The sequence below is a fragment of the Drosophila nasuta genome, chromosome 2R, assembly GCF_023558535.2.
Source record: "Drosophila nasuta strain 15112-1781.00 chromosome 2R, ASM2355853v1, whole genome shotgun sequence".
NCBI classification, from domain to species: Eukaryota; Metazoa; Arthropoda; class Insecta; order Diptera; family Drosophilidae; genus Drosophila; species Drosophila nasuta.
In genome coordinates this window covers 29,201,442-29,215,094 of record NC_083456.1, presented here as the reverse complement: position 1 = coordinate 29,215,094, position 13,653 = coordinate 29,201,442, and the positions used below count along the sequence as shown (strand labels likewise).

Sequence of the window (13,653 nt, the reverse complement as noted above, 5' to 3'; positions counted from 1 at the left end):
GCTATGCCATAAAATATCGAAGTTTAAGAAAATCGTTGCATCGATAGTGTTATCGATGATTCTCTAATTCTAGAACGACGCATGTTAATTAACATTCCCGCAGTTTTAAAGTAAATTTTAAGCGCAACGAAGAAAAGATAAAAAGACGCTCTAAAATTACACAAACTTAAGTTAAAAATGGAAGTGAAGTCAGGTAAATAATGCGTGCAAAGAAACGTGTGCTGTTAACTAATAACAATTATTGGCTACAGCAACCGAAAAGGACGCCTGTCCACAGGAGTCGCTTACCAATACGCCAGTGGCAAAGAACACACGCCGAGCTACGCGTTTGAAATCCTGCGATGAGGAGCTGCAACCGAAAACGCCAAATGCATCAACATCAATGCGGCTGCTCAGCGAGATGCCACGGCGCAGTGCGCGCAAAAGCGTTCGTCCTCCCATGGACTATGAGGACATTATCAAAAATAATTTAATGCGTTCAGCACGCAAGGATAACAACAATAAAACAGTTATCGATGCTGATGTCGAAACTGAGGCTGCTCCTGAGGAGGAGACCCACAAGTGGCAAGCTGCCGAAGGTGGTCGTGCTGCGCGCAATCGCGGCCGCAAAGCAAAGCGTACGGCAAACAAAAAAGCAAAATTGCAGCAGGAGGAAGAACAGGCAACTGAGGCAGCGGATGAAGATAATGCAGAGGATAATGAGGTGGAAATAGAGGTACCTACTGTTGAGTTGGTGCCGTCAGCTAAGAAGCTATCCAGTGCAACAAAAACTGCATCTAAAGTTGCAGATGCAACTTTGGAAATAGAAGCTGAAGAGGCAGTCAAAGCTGCAACTGTTATCGAAGAGAAGGAGGAAATCGAGGAACCTACTGCTGAGCTGGTGCCATCAGCTAAGAAGCAATCCAGTGCGACAAAAGCAGCATCTAAAGTTGCAAATGCAACTTTGGAAATAGAAGCTGAAGTGGTAGTCAAAGCTGCAACTGTTATCGAAGTTGAGGAGGAAGAAACAGCTGCAATTGTTCCTGAAGTTGAAGTGATCGAAATTGAGGAAGAAGAAACAGCTGCAATTGTTCCTGAAGTTGAAGTGATCGAAGTTGAGGAAGAAGAAACAGCTGCAATGGTTCCTGAAGTTGAAGTGAAAGAAAAACCTGAAACTGTCACTGAAGCTATACTAGAGACTGTCCCCGAAGATGAAGGAACAGATGAAGTTGCAGGTGAAGAAAAAGCTTCAACTGCTCTCGAAGCAGCAGAAACTTTGACTGTTCATACAGCTGAAGTAATTGTAATGCCTTCAACTGTTCATGAAGTCTGCCTCGATCAATCCCTGGAAGTTCTGCCCGCTGGAGTTACTGCCGAGGTCATGAATGATCTGGGTTTGTCTCCACTGAAAAAACAAGATGAGGTCGTCAAGCAGGACGATGATGATGTCGAGGAAATGCCTTCGTTAATTGTGCTCGACGATGAGGATCCTGCCGAGGAGCAAAACAGAACCTTCGAGATCGAAGAATCACCAGAAAAACAACCTGATGAGTTGCCACACTCGCAGTTCTTGGATATTGAGATGCCCACGTTGCAAATGTCGCCAGAGGTTGGCATTAAAGTGGTGTTGACCGATGAGAATGATGAGAACACAACGATCTTGAAGGCGATGGGTACACCGAAGAGCAGCAAGTCGAAGGCATACAAGTTTCCCACACCATTCAAGTCCACATCAAAGATGAATCTTAATTTCACCGATGTGAAGAGCACCATCAAGAAAAAGATCTTGAATGCAGACGCTTCTCGCAGCAGCAGACGTTCCAAGTCTGTCTGTGATCTAACACAGGAGCATACAAAAACTGTCTCCTTTTACAGTCCCATCGAAGTGTCCACAGTCAGCGACATTGACAAGCGCTGGGAAGAAGAATTCAATTTCAGTCGTAAGTGAAACATTTTTAGCTTTAATTATAAAACATTTTTAACCGCTTCCCTCTTTTTTTCTAGATGTCACACAGCGCCGCAAACGCTCTAAGTCTGTGGATGCTCCTATTATCAACAGTAAGATTCCCCTGCCAAGTAAGCATCTAAAGAATACTCTCCTAATTTTCTTGATCTAACACAATTTTCATTTATAGAGTTCTATGGCATAACCAAGGCATCGCCGATGCCTGTTAAATTGAAAGCGCGCACTAAATTGCCCAATTTTGCGGCCATACATCAGAAGCACTTTAGCAAAATGGAAAATCTGGTGGATCACATTGAGCGCAAGGCGGTGCGTGCCAAGGAGCTGACATCCTCGGCCAAGAAGCTAATACCAGGCAACTCTTCAGCCAAGAAGTTGCCAACAAATAGCAGCAAATTGACCTCCGATGAAGCACGTCCAAAAGCTATAAAGAATATCGGCACGTTGATGACGCCGATGAAGCCTGAGGAAGCGGAGAGGAAAAGGAAGCTACCCACGCCACGCAATATTATGGTTGTACAGCCACAACAAGTGGTGACATCATCTCGCTTGCCTTTGTTGACCAAACCGGCGGCCACAAAGCCCAAGATCATCACAACAGCAGCTACTAGCGTTGTTCCAAGCAACGCTGCTAAAAAGCCTGAAATGGCTGCTTCAGCAATTGTGAAAAATAAATTGGAAGAACGTCGCAAGCGGCATATGGAAATGTTCAAGGGTCGCACAACCAAGGAGAACCGAAGCGATCTAATCCGTGGCGTTCGTTCGAATCGTCGCTTTGAGCTCCAAATGGAGCATCGTCGACAGATGAACGAAAACAAATCTTAAAACTCTTTATTCATATTGTTGTCATATTTAAACTAATTGTGTACGTTTTATAACATTTCTAATTTTGGGTGGTCTGTTAAAAGAGTTATCTATCACCTTTGCTAAGACAAAAAGGCAATTATTATCATACTTAACTTTAAATAAATACATTTTCATTTTACCAACAATGCAATTTGAAGTTTAACCGCCAAGCTGACTGCAGTTAACAGCGCCATGGGAGCACAACAGCGCTGTAACATAGGCAGTCAGTGTTAGTAAACTGACTAAATCGACGTTCAACATGTTGCAATGTTGCTGGCACAACATTGTTCTGCAACATTCGTAGTGATATTGTGAGATTCGTTGTTGAAGCGTGCGGTCGATCATGCGGAATCGCTCTTCGTTTTTTCGAGTTTACCGTTACCGTTGATTGACGCAAAAATCAAAAAACTCTGCGCGCGTTGTTTATTTGTTCCTTGGTATTTCGTGTGTGCTAATAACAGAGAATTGCATAAAACAAGTGTGTGGATCAAAAAGTCTACGTAATTCTTGCATAAAAAAGGTACACAACAAATAATTTCCGTCAGTTTTTCAAATGTGCCGAATGTGTGTTTTATGTGAAAAAGAAGAAGAAGAAGCAACACTTGCACCAATTTCACCATTCGCTTTTGTTGTTCTTTCTTTTGAGAGATGAGTTTTGTGTGCTTGTTTGCGTTTTTGTGTAATGCAAAAATGAAAAAAAAGCAAAAACAATATTTTGACAAAACTCGTTTTTGTGTATTGTGTGAGTGTGTGTTTGTGTCCCCCACCCACCATTCATGTGAATGATGATGAATATTTGCTCTCCTATTTTTGTTGTTGTTGCTGTCTCAAGTCTCCAACTCAATAGGTTTTGCCAGTCGCATCTCTGGCAATTCCCCCACCAACAAAGTGCGAGCGAGAACGCATGATATGATGCGCGGTAACATGTGTGCGCATGAACGAACGGCAGCAATAACGTTTTGCATTGACATTTTATGAGCGGCGCTAACGGCGCATTACACATGCTTGCACACACACATATGAATATGCATTTTAGTGTACGCACGCATCAATGACAGTTTTTGGTCGTGCTCTCGTGTATGTATGTGCACGTGTGTGTGTTGATTCTCTTTTTTGGGCGTTTGGTGGGCTCTTCTCTCTCACTCCGCTTCAGGTAGACAATGCAAGGGGCAATGCCGGCAATTTGTTTACGATTTCATTTGCTCGCTTATTATTATATTTATTGTGGGTTCCGTTCTCGCGTTTTTCATTGTGGAAATTCGTACGTATTTCCGCTGCTGCAACGTCGCGCATGCCCAACAGCTTATGGGAATTTGTATTGGAAATTAACGCGTACACATGCATACATACATGTGTGTGTGTATTTGTATTTTAATTGATTTGACGAGTCAGCGCAACAGCTGTTGGAAATATGTTGGAAGACTCTCCTTTAACCTATTTTCCAATACATACATAATTTCCCATAAATATTACATTATTGATAGAGTTGAAGATTCTATCTGCATTCAGTATAATTCACTTCGAAATACGCTGCAGGTTTTCCGGTGCCCCGCAGTTTTCCACGCCCTTCGCTTGTTTAACTAATGATAAATAATTTTCAGTGTCAACTTTGATAATCTCAAGTTCTATCTCTGACAAAAATTAGCTATTAAATGGAAGTCGACTTGCAGTTACCCTTTAAAAGTGTAAATACTTTTAAAGTCTGATAACTGATGACATTTTTAATATTTCGTAATATCGCATATTTTTATATGAAATTTCTTTGGATAATTCTGAAAAAATTTGTCTTAGAAATTTAACACGCCGCATTGTGTTTTTTTTATAAAAAATATCATTTTAAAAATTCAATTTGAAAGATTTATTTGATTGGTGGTCATGAATCCATTTTTATGTGGCGATCTATTTGGTCGGATAAAAATCGTGCAAATTCAATTTTACAATGATAATATGTAATATTAATTGTAATCCAGTTTTTAACGATCAGTTTCAACTTCTTACGTATGCTTCAAGCAATTAATTGTATATTATTATTGCTCTTGAATTAGATGAAAAATGTGGAAAAAATGCAAATTAAATTATTAAATGGGTTTGAGAATAATAAAGCATATGAAATGTTGTAGTAGGATTATAAAGCTCTGTTTTTCTGTATTATAGTTCCTGAGTTTAACTAGTTTGTTCAGTATTCAGTTCTAATTGAAATGCAAACTGGGCAATTGTGTCAAGGTTGGCAGTTTTTTTTTAATAGGGAAATCCCGTAGAGAAACTCTTTGATCCTTACTAATTGTATTATATTTCTTATCATTTCAGAGCATCAAAACGAAACCCGAAACGGAAAACACGTAACGCCAAATCTCACTAATTGCTGACATAATTTCCATAACTGGCAAAAAAAAAATTCAAAAAAAGATAAAAGAATAGTTAAAAATATATAGAATAGATCGAGCCGACACGTAATTGAATTTACTGTTACGAGTATATCGTGTTTTAGTGTGTGCGTGTGTATTAGTGTGTGTCTGTGTCTGAGAGGTCTTGTGGTCAAGTCGTTGTTTAATTTTTCGCGCGTCGTGCGGCGGTTTTAATTGAAAGCACTTATTCTTGGCCCGATATCGCAAATAATTCTCATTTTCAATTTGCATTCGCTTTTATGTGTCTCTCAGTTAGTGTGTCGTACATGTAATTTGTATGTACCCCAGAATGTGGCATAGAAAAGCCACCGCCGAATGTGAAATGTGCCACGTGTATCGGCAAATGTGTTTGCTCTTCATGCTGCTGGGGGCGGCTCTGGGTGCCACGCCCTTTGCCAAGGAATACCGCAGCGCGGGTCTCTTCAAGGGCAACACGCTAATGGATGTGGAGCTCGATGCTGCCACCACGCTTGACATCGGCGTTGATAAGCTGGCGACGGATTTGAACTTGGACACGGATGATGCAGCGTTGGCTTTCAAGGCAGAGTCATCGGTGGTGCTGCCTGGTGCGCAGATAAATACAGGTGAGTTTTCTTCCAAAAATTGTAATTTACTTCTTATCAAAATGAGTAAGAAAGCTACAGTCAAGGGTGCTCGACTGTGAAATACTCGCTACACATTTTAGGAGAACTCAACATCCGTTAACATCTTCAAAACATTTGAAATTATTCTTAGCATAGTTTTTAACATTAACATTACAGTCATTTGTATAGAGCGTTCGCTTAACAGATAGATCGAATTCTAAATAACAGAGTTGTTAAATGTAGCATTGTTTAACCAATAACATTCAAGTTAACAGCACCAATTTAATTCAAATTAATGTGGAGTTTGAGAAGCTTCCTTCCGCCTCTTGGCACAAAGTTATAATACCCTTCTACTCAATGGGTAGCGGGTATTAAAACCTCAGAGAGCCGCCGCTCTTAATGTGAGGAAGTGAGCACTCCATAGGGAGCGGGGTTCAAATCCATCCCGCATCAGGTAGGAATATATTTTTTTTGTAGTCGGGGCGGCGCTTATCTAACCTTATCGCACAACACTTTGCCGTCTTGTTCAGTCAGACTCTCCGACTCTCGATTGTCTTTTGTCGGTTGTTGGTTGTCGATTGTCGGTTGTCGTTTGTCTGTTGTTGTTTATGACCTGCGCCTTGGCGTGGCATCATATTTCAAAAATTACGGGAACAAGTGCATTTGTTGTCTGTTCGTATTTGTGTTTCTGTTTTTGGTCTGCCATTCTTCCTCCACTACTGCTCAGTATGGATATCTTATGGTAATTCAATCGGTTGCGTCTGCTCTTGAGCGATGCGATGCCCAGCTGGCAGCAACCAGGATGTCAACCGCAGCTTAACGCTTTCAGTTTTCAATTTTGTGCCCCATCCCGGGGCACGTTCGGGGCACATCCGCTGTCTCTGACTCTCTGCCTCAGTCTCTGCCTCAGTCGCAGTCTCATTATAACGAGTTTAAAGTGTAATCACAGCCAGACGTGTGCTGACCGTGATTGTTCTTTTTCTCTCTCTCTTCTCTCTCTCTCCTCTGCGTGGCAAAGTGCAAACTTCCTGTTCCCTCAGGCAGTTGCTTCTATGCTCCTGATCGTGGCAGTGAAAGGGCTACCGCCCGGTTTTTTGTGTTTAATTTTTTACCTTTCTATATTTGTCTTCACTCAATTCTTTGGACCCAAATTCACCGAACTCCTCGCTTTTTTGTTTTGTACCTTGTCGTGCCACTCAAACTTATTTATTTAAATGTCATTTAAGCGGCTTAACTTGCGTCTTTTACGACAACATTTTTAAACTTTATGAGCGTGAAAATGAAAGTACTTTCGTCATCCTACACCCCTCCTCTGTCTCTGTCTCTCGCTCCCTCTCTCGCTCGCTCTGTCTGTCTTTGTCTCTGCGAACAAATTATGACTCTGCAGCTCGTTGACGAGCTGCTTATAGACGTAAATTTTGGACTTTCTGAAATGTGCCACAATTAAAGGTGACTTTTTTTTTCTTTCGGTGTCGCAACTGATGCGCCAAATGAGTAACCGACATGCCATGCATCTCCCAATGCATAACATTTCCATAACAGTCGCTGTTAATTAACATTAATGTTGTGAAGGGCTGTCAATAACAATTCGCTACTTATAAGTAAAAAGCCGTTGATCATAAATTGTTTATAATACTTTTTATTGAGATTACACTCTTAAGGAATGAGTTTATTGTCGAGTGCGTAACAGAAACATAACAGTAGCTGTTAATTAACATGCATTGTATGATCAATAAAATTAATATAAATAAGTTTGCAGTCTTAAGTTTCTCTTCTCCTACTTCAAGTACACATGTTTATTAAGATTAACTTAAATATTACAGTAATAATAAAAAGAAAAAAGGGGTTTCAATGCGTAACAGTAACTTAACAGTAGCTGTTAATTAACATGTAATGAGTAACCGATAAAATCAATAAAAGATATATTTGCAATCTGAAATTTCTCTCTCTTGAAAGACACTTTACATTAATTAACATGTTATACTCACTTTTATTAATCTTTGTTATTAAGATTATTATAAATTTAGTATTTATAATTTTATGCTCACTTTAATTATAGTTCGTTATCGATGTCATATTATAATTTGAGCGTTGGGTTATTTTTAATATTTGAAATTGACTTCACATTCCAAGTTATAAGCTTCCGTCTGCCTTGGGCATAGCTTGAAGCAAAAGCCCTTGTTGCCATTGGAATGTTGTACAATAATTTTGTTATGACCATTAAATGGAAGACTTTGGCCATAAAAAAAAGAGCAGCTATACAATTTCAAATAGTTCTAAAAACTACAGACATATGCAAGCGATTTGGATGCTGTGTTGTGTTTTAGCTCCAATGCAAAGTCAAATTTTAGGCATCGCTACCTGAGGCATAAATGCCCTCGTTGCTACTTTTCGGAGCAACAACATCTTGGGCTCCATCCAAACACACACAAACACAGAGAAGGAAACCATAAAAATTTCTGCAAGGCACGCAAACTTTGGCCCTGGTGGGGACCAGTTTTTTTTTTTTTTGGTTTTGGTTTGTTGGTTTGGTTTTGGTGGCAAAGGCGAAGGCAAAGGCGAAGGCATTCAATGGGTACAGTACGCAAGGAATCGGTTTTGCCGACAAAAATCTTTGCAGGAGACTCGGAGGTTGACTCTCTGAGCTGTGAGCTGTGAGCTGGGATCTCTGGCACTTGAGCTCTTTAGCACAGCGGCATTTACTTGTATATGCATTTAGATACGTTGAAAGATACTTGGAACTTGTATCTGCGCATGTGTGTAAGTGTGTGTGTGTGCGATGTGTGTCTGTGTGTGTGTGTCTATGGCAAACAAAGCCAGCCGACAATCGTAAAAACTAAACGACGGGAGTATTTATGACGCTCAGTTTTATACAACAGCGAGAAACAACACTGCAGAGAGAAGAAGTTAAGTCTCCCAGTGTGTTGTGTGTGTTGTGTTGTGTTTGTGTTTGGATCAAGTGCCAAAGTCAGACGAAGCGTTCTTTGAGTTAGATAAGAGCCAAAGGCTTTGCACTTGCACATGGCACATGCAAATGCGATGCAAATGCGAAATGCAGATAAAAACAGCTGCAGTAGGCTGCTCAAATAAATCAAGTTGAAACGTCAGTGCAATCGACTGTCAGTCGCACTCTCTGACTGTCATTCTATCTTTCTCTCTATCTTTCTCTGTCTCTCGGTTCAGGTAGCAAATCGAGAACAGCAAAGTGCGAAATATCCCACAGTGCAGCCACAGATATATTATATGTTAGCTACAGACTCCGACTCATAGAGCTAAAGATACAAATACAGATGCGTTCGTCGTTAACGCTGGCACGCTAATTTGACGAAAGCCCATTTCATGGCGTTTTTCCACATATTTCATGCGGAGAGCGTTTCGAACGTTTCGATTCGGCACGCCATGCGGCATGCGGCATGCAACAAGAGCGAGGAAGGAAGGAGACTGTTGCACCTTGCTTCGCTTACTTGTTGTTGCATGTATCTCTAAGCATCGTACGTGTATCTTACAGGTAGTTTTTAACACTCTGCCGCATCGTTGCAACTCTCGCTGCCATCATGCTGCTCTGGCTTCATTATACGCCCAACGTTTTGTTTACACCTTTTGCGAAAAACTCGGAAAGAGAACACAACAACAAGTGAACAAATTTGTTTCCCCGTTTCTTTAGCCCATTTTTCCCAATGATGATTTCAACTCGTTGATGATTCTTCCTTTTTTTTTCTGCCAGTCGCATCTTTCGATTCAGTTTTCAATTGTCTTTCAGATCGTCCAGCCAGTTTTTGCCTTGTTTATTTTAGCAGCCGTTTGTTGTGGCTATTTATTTGTTTTCAATTTTACATAGCTGAATATTGTGCAAGACTTTTCACATTTACATACGTATATACTCTGCCACATAAATACAGACAGCTAGACTGCTTGTTTTTATGCCCCTTTGGGCTATGTTCTGTTCTCTGTACTTTTCTGTTTGCTTCTGTTTATCTTTTCTCTGTTTTTATGAACTTCAACGCATTGTTTTTATTTTCTGCATGTGCTCGAATGGACTCGACGGCCCTAATGTCAGCTGTTTGTTAGCGGAAAAATGCCATAATAAGCAGCAAAGCATTTTAAATTATTTGTGTCCAGAAGTTTCAAGGATTTACGCACTGTAAATAAAAACAAAATTGAAAAAATGTATAGAGACACTTTATGGAATTTATTGATTTTAAGATAATAAATAGTGAAATACCGAATTGTAAAATTGAACATTGAAAGATGAAGTTGAAAAGAGATAATCTTTTTGATATGAGAGTTTTAAGAATATTTTGAATTTTTAAAATATTAAAGACAGTTTATGTAATTAAGTATAGGAAATGTTGATAATTTCAATATAAATGAAAGTAAAAAAATCTTTTCTAAATTTTAACATTCACATCATTTAGAATTTCAATCATTTTAAAGACTTATTTAACACTTAGCTTTACTAGATTTCAAAATTCTTAAAAGATATTTTATGGAAGTTAGTCTAAGCAGAATATTTAGCTTTTAAAGTATTATATAAATTGAAATTTTCACAATATTTAGAATTTCTATCATTTTGAAGACTTATTATAGATTATAGTATAGTAAACAGTACAGTTTTAATATTTAACTTTAAGAGTTTTCAAAATATTTACAAGACATTTTAATGAAGATTGTCTTAGTTGAATTTGGTTCAGTAAAAAATATAATTCTTTAATATTCTGCATTCAAAATATTAGATAAATTGAAATTCCCAATATTTAGAATTTTATAGAGTAAAATTTTAATATTTAACTTCACAAGTTTTCAAAATGTTTACAACACATTTTAAGGAAGTTAGTCTAAGTTGAATTTGGTTATTCAAAATATTAAATAATCGTTGCTTTGTTGAGACTTGGAAATAGTAAATATTCGTTGATTCCACTAATCACAAATTTGTGTAAATATTTCGTGTTTATTGTAGATAATTCGTATTTACTTGCAAAGCTCGCTTTCATGGCTGTTTATGGGTTTTTGATCAGCAAGCCATCACATTGTGCTCCACTGTGCGTCAGCGTCTTATTGAATTCAAATTGAACTTTCTATCGCAGCTTAGCAAATGGGCAAATTTACAGATTTTATCAGCGGCCAACGAACAACGGCGTATTGTTTTGTATTTTGTTAAAGTTGTTGCTGTTGTTTCGGTTGTTGTTGTTGTTGCTGTGGCACAAGACAAGACAAGACAGCAAACTAACTACATGCAAGATACGCCACAAACAATGGCACAATGTCTGCGGCAAGTGCAACAATTTGAAGCTACAATCTATGAGAAACCACCTACGTTGCGCAGTGCCCCCCTCTGTCCTCTCCCCTCTCTCTATCCCCTCGAGCGGAGGCGGGGGTTGAGAGTTAAGCGTAAACCGCCATAAACAGGTGTCTGCCAATGTATTTACATTTTGAAAAGGAGTTAACGGCTCTTTTTTGCTGCTGCTGTTGCGGCTAACGCATGCGCACGCCACATGCCACATGCCACAAGCCGTGTGCAGCAACTCTCAGGCTGTTGTCACCCACACAACAAACAGAAAGTTTTAAGCTTAGTGAAGAAAGTGCCAAATACAATAAAATGAAGAAACCGACAAGAAAAGTGAATGTTAAACAATAAACATATATTCGATAAAAGCATGCAACAACGCATTACATGCCACACGAATGCCGCATGCAACCACCGCAGAAATGTTTCAAATCAATTTTTGTGGCCAAGATGTCAACAGGCAGCAGCCAGTCAGAACAACACACTGCATTCCACAATTTGTTGCTTCGTGGGCGTGAATATGAGCATATTTAATTTGATTGTCTTGTCTTGTCTTTGCCACAACATAAATTGAAGAGCTGGCCATAAATTCTGGAGAGAAAAAGCTGCGCACAAGCATGCGGGCAGATGCCAAAAGCAGTTGTCGATTTAGCTATAGATACAGATACAAATGCTGAGATACAGATACAAATATATGAGGCTGCTGATACAACTGCAGTTGTATGCATCGACTGCATAATAAATTACAACAAAAAATTGGAAAATTAAGAGCATTATTGTTTGCTCATTATGGCAGGCCATAGTTCTGACTGACCGACTGACTGACTGAATGAATGACTGACGCATTGACTGACTGGCGTCCCACATGCAACGCGTCTAATTGAAATAGAAATCACAGCGCAACGTGGCTGCTGCTGCAGCAGCCATAAAACACAAACGCAGATGTTTCATTTCATGTTTTGAGTTATGTTCTTGCTAACTCTCACTTCTCTTACCTCCTTGTATTTCTCTCTCTCTCTCTCCATCTCTCTGTCTCTTTTTTTGTTGCACATATGCTTGCGCTGACATTTGAACTTCAAGCGCGCGCAACCGCAACATGCGGCTTTAGGGGCCTTTTTTAGGGGCACGTTGCATAAATAAACTTTTACCGAACAGCATTTTACGTTGCGACCTAGAAATTTGGCTTCTTTCCTTTTTCGAAGTTTTTAGTTTTTTTCAGAGTTTGTTTCTTTTTTGGTTAACTCTTTTTTCTATATATATTTTATACTTTTTTTCTTGGTTTTTTTGTTTCATTTTTTTATTTTTCCTTTTTCTTTTTCTTTCATTATTTTTTTATTCTCTTCTTTCTTTCCCTTATTTTTTTCCTTTACATATTTTATGTTTTTTTTAACTTTTGCTTATTCTTTACTTTATTTCAATAAATTTTGTTCTTACCCTTTGTTTTTTTTACATTTCTTTTTTTTTTTTTTTTTTTGCTTTTTTTTTATTATATTTCATTTTTTTTTTGTATTCCTTATGTTTGATTTTAAATACTATTTTATATTTTTTTCATTATTTAGGTTATTAATATTTTTTATTTATTTTATTTTTTTTTTTTTTTAATTTTTTTTTTATTTTCTTAATATTATTAGATTTGTGGCTTTGTTGTACATATTTTTCTTAATATTATTAGATATTTTTCTTTATTTTGCTATCTTGTTTATATTTTTGTCTCTTTCCATTTATCTTTCATGTTTTTTTTTTCATATGTTCGTTTCTTTTTGTTATTTTGTCAGCTGCTTAGCTCGACTTGAGCGAATTGCAGCTTGTAATCAATTATTAACACGCCGCTCGTCAATTTGCGACACTCCTTGAATTTGCATGTCAGCACGTTGGGCGCCAGCTTAACGTTTTGCTTTTTTTTTTTGGCGCCCATGCGGAAATCAAAGTCAATACCGCAATTATCCAGCCAACTGCAAAAATACAAAAATCGAAAACAAAACAAAAGAAAACATTTTGCCAGCAGTAGTTGAAACGTTTCTTTTCATCCAAAATTGCTTCCGCGCTGCACAATTTGTCATGGCAACACCTTTGGGGCGATCAAATGCTACGTCTACACCCTCAACTTAACCCCTTGGTGCCCCTCCCCTCCCCGCCACACAGTTGTCCATAGCTCAAGCTGACAAAATGTGCTGTAGTGCGAAATATTAACGGATTCGGAGAGCTCGATAAATGATCAAAAAGCTAAAGCCGACGACGACGACGACGATGACGACGACGACATAGCCAATAAACAGTCAATTATTGCACACACAGTGAGAGAGAAGGGGGAAAGGAGGGGAGTGAGTGCATAAAATTAAATGCTTTGCTGGGCTGCAGGCGCAGTCGATCAGTCATTCATTCATTCAGTCAATTCGTCAGCTGCGAGCAGCCGCATTACAAATTACGCAAATGTTGCCAGCAGCTCCAAAAGAGATTTGCATTTGCATTGCGTTGCTTCATTGTTGCTGTTGTTGTTGCTGCCGCTTTTGTTGCTATCTCACCTTGTTAGCTCAGAGAAGCTGGGTCAAGTGATTTGAGATATTCAAAAAAAAATTGGTGCCCATTGCTTTA

The 13,653-nt window shown here is 38.8% G+C and overlaps 2 protein-coding genes across 2 annotated transcripts in view; both read left to right on the top strand.

The window, feature by feature from the left end:
* The first annotated feature begins 42 nt into the window (after positions 1-42).
* On the top strand, positions 43-2,928 carry LOC132784890 (uncharacterized). The gene is made up of 4 exons (XM_060790785.1): positions 43-193; positions 252-1,919; positions 1,984-2,055; positions 2,115-2,928. Exons 1-4 carry the CDS (start codon positions 178-180, stop codon positions 2,765-2,767), a joined length of 2,409 nt encoding a protein of 802 aa, XP_060646768.1. The 5' UTR covers positions 43-177; the 3' UTR covers positions 2,768-2,928.
* A 161-nt stretch (positions 2,929-3,089) lies between these two features.
* LOC132784090 (uncharacterized) overlaps positions 3,090-13,653 on the top strand; it is a 41,919-nt gene continuing 31,355 nt past the window's right edge. The window contains exons 1-2 of the mRNA XM_060789490.1: positions 3,090-3,308; positions 5,096-5,777. Coding sequence (XP_060645473.1) covers positions 5,471-5,777 — 307 coding nt within the window. The 5' untranslated portion in view covers positions 3,090-3,308; positions 5,096-5,470. The remainder of the gene's footprint in view (positions 3,309-5,095; positions 5,778-13,653) is intronic.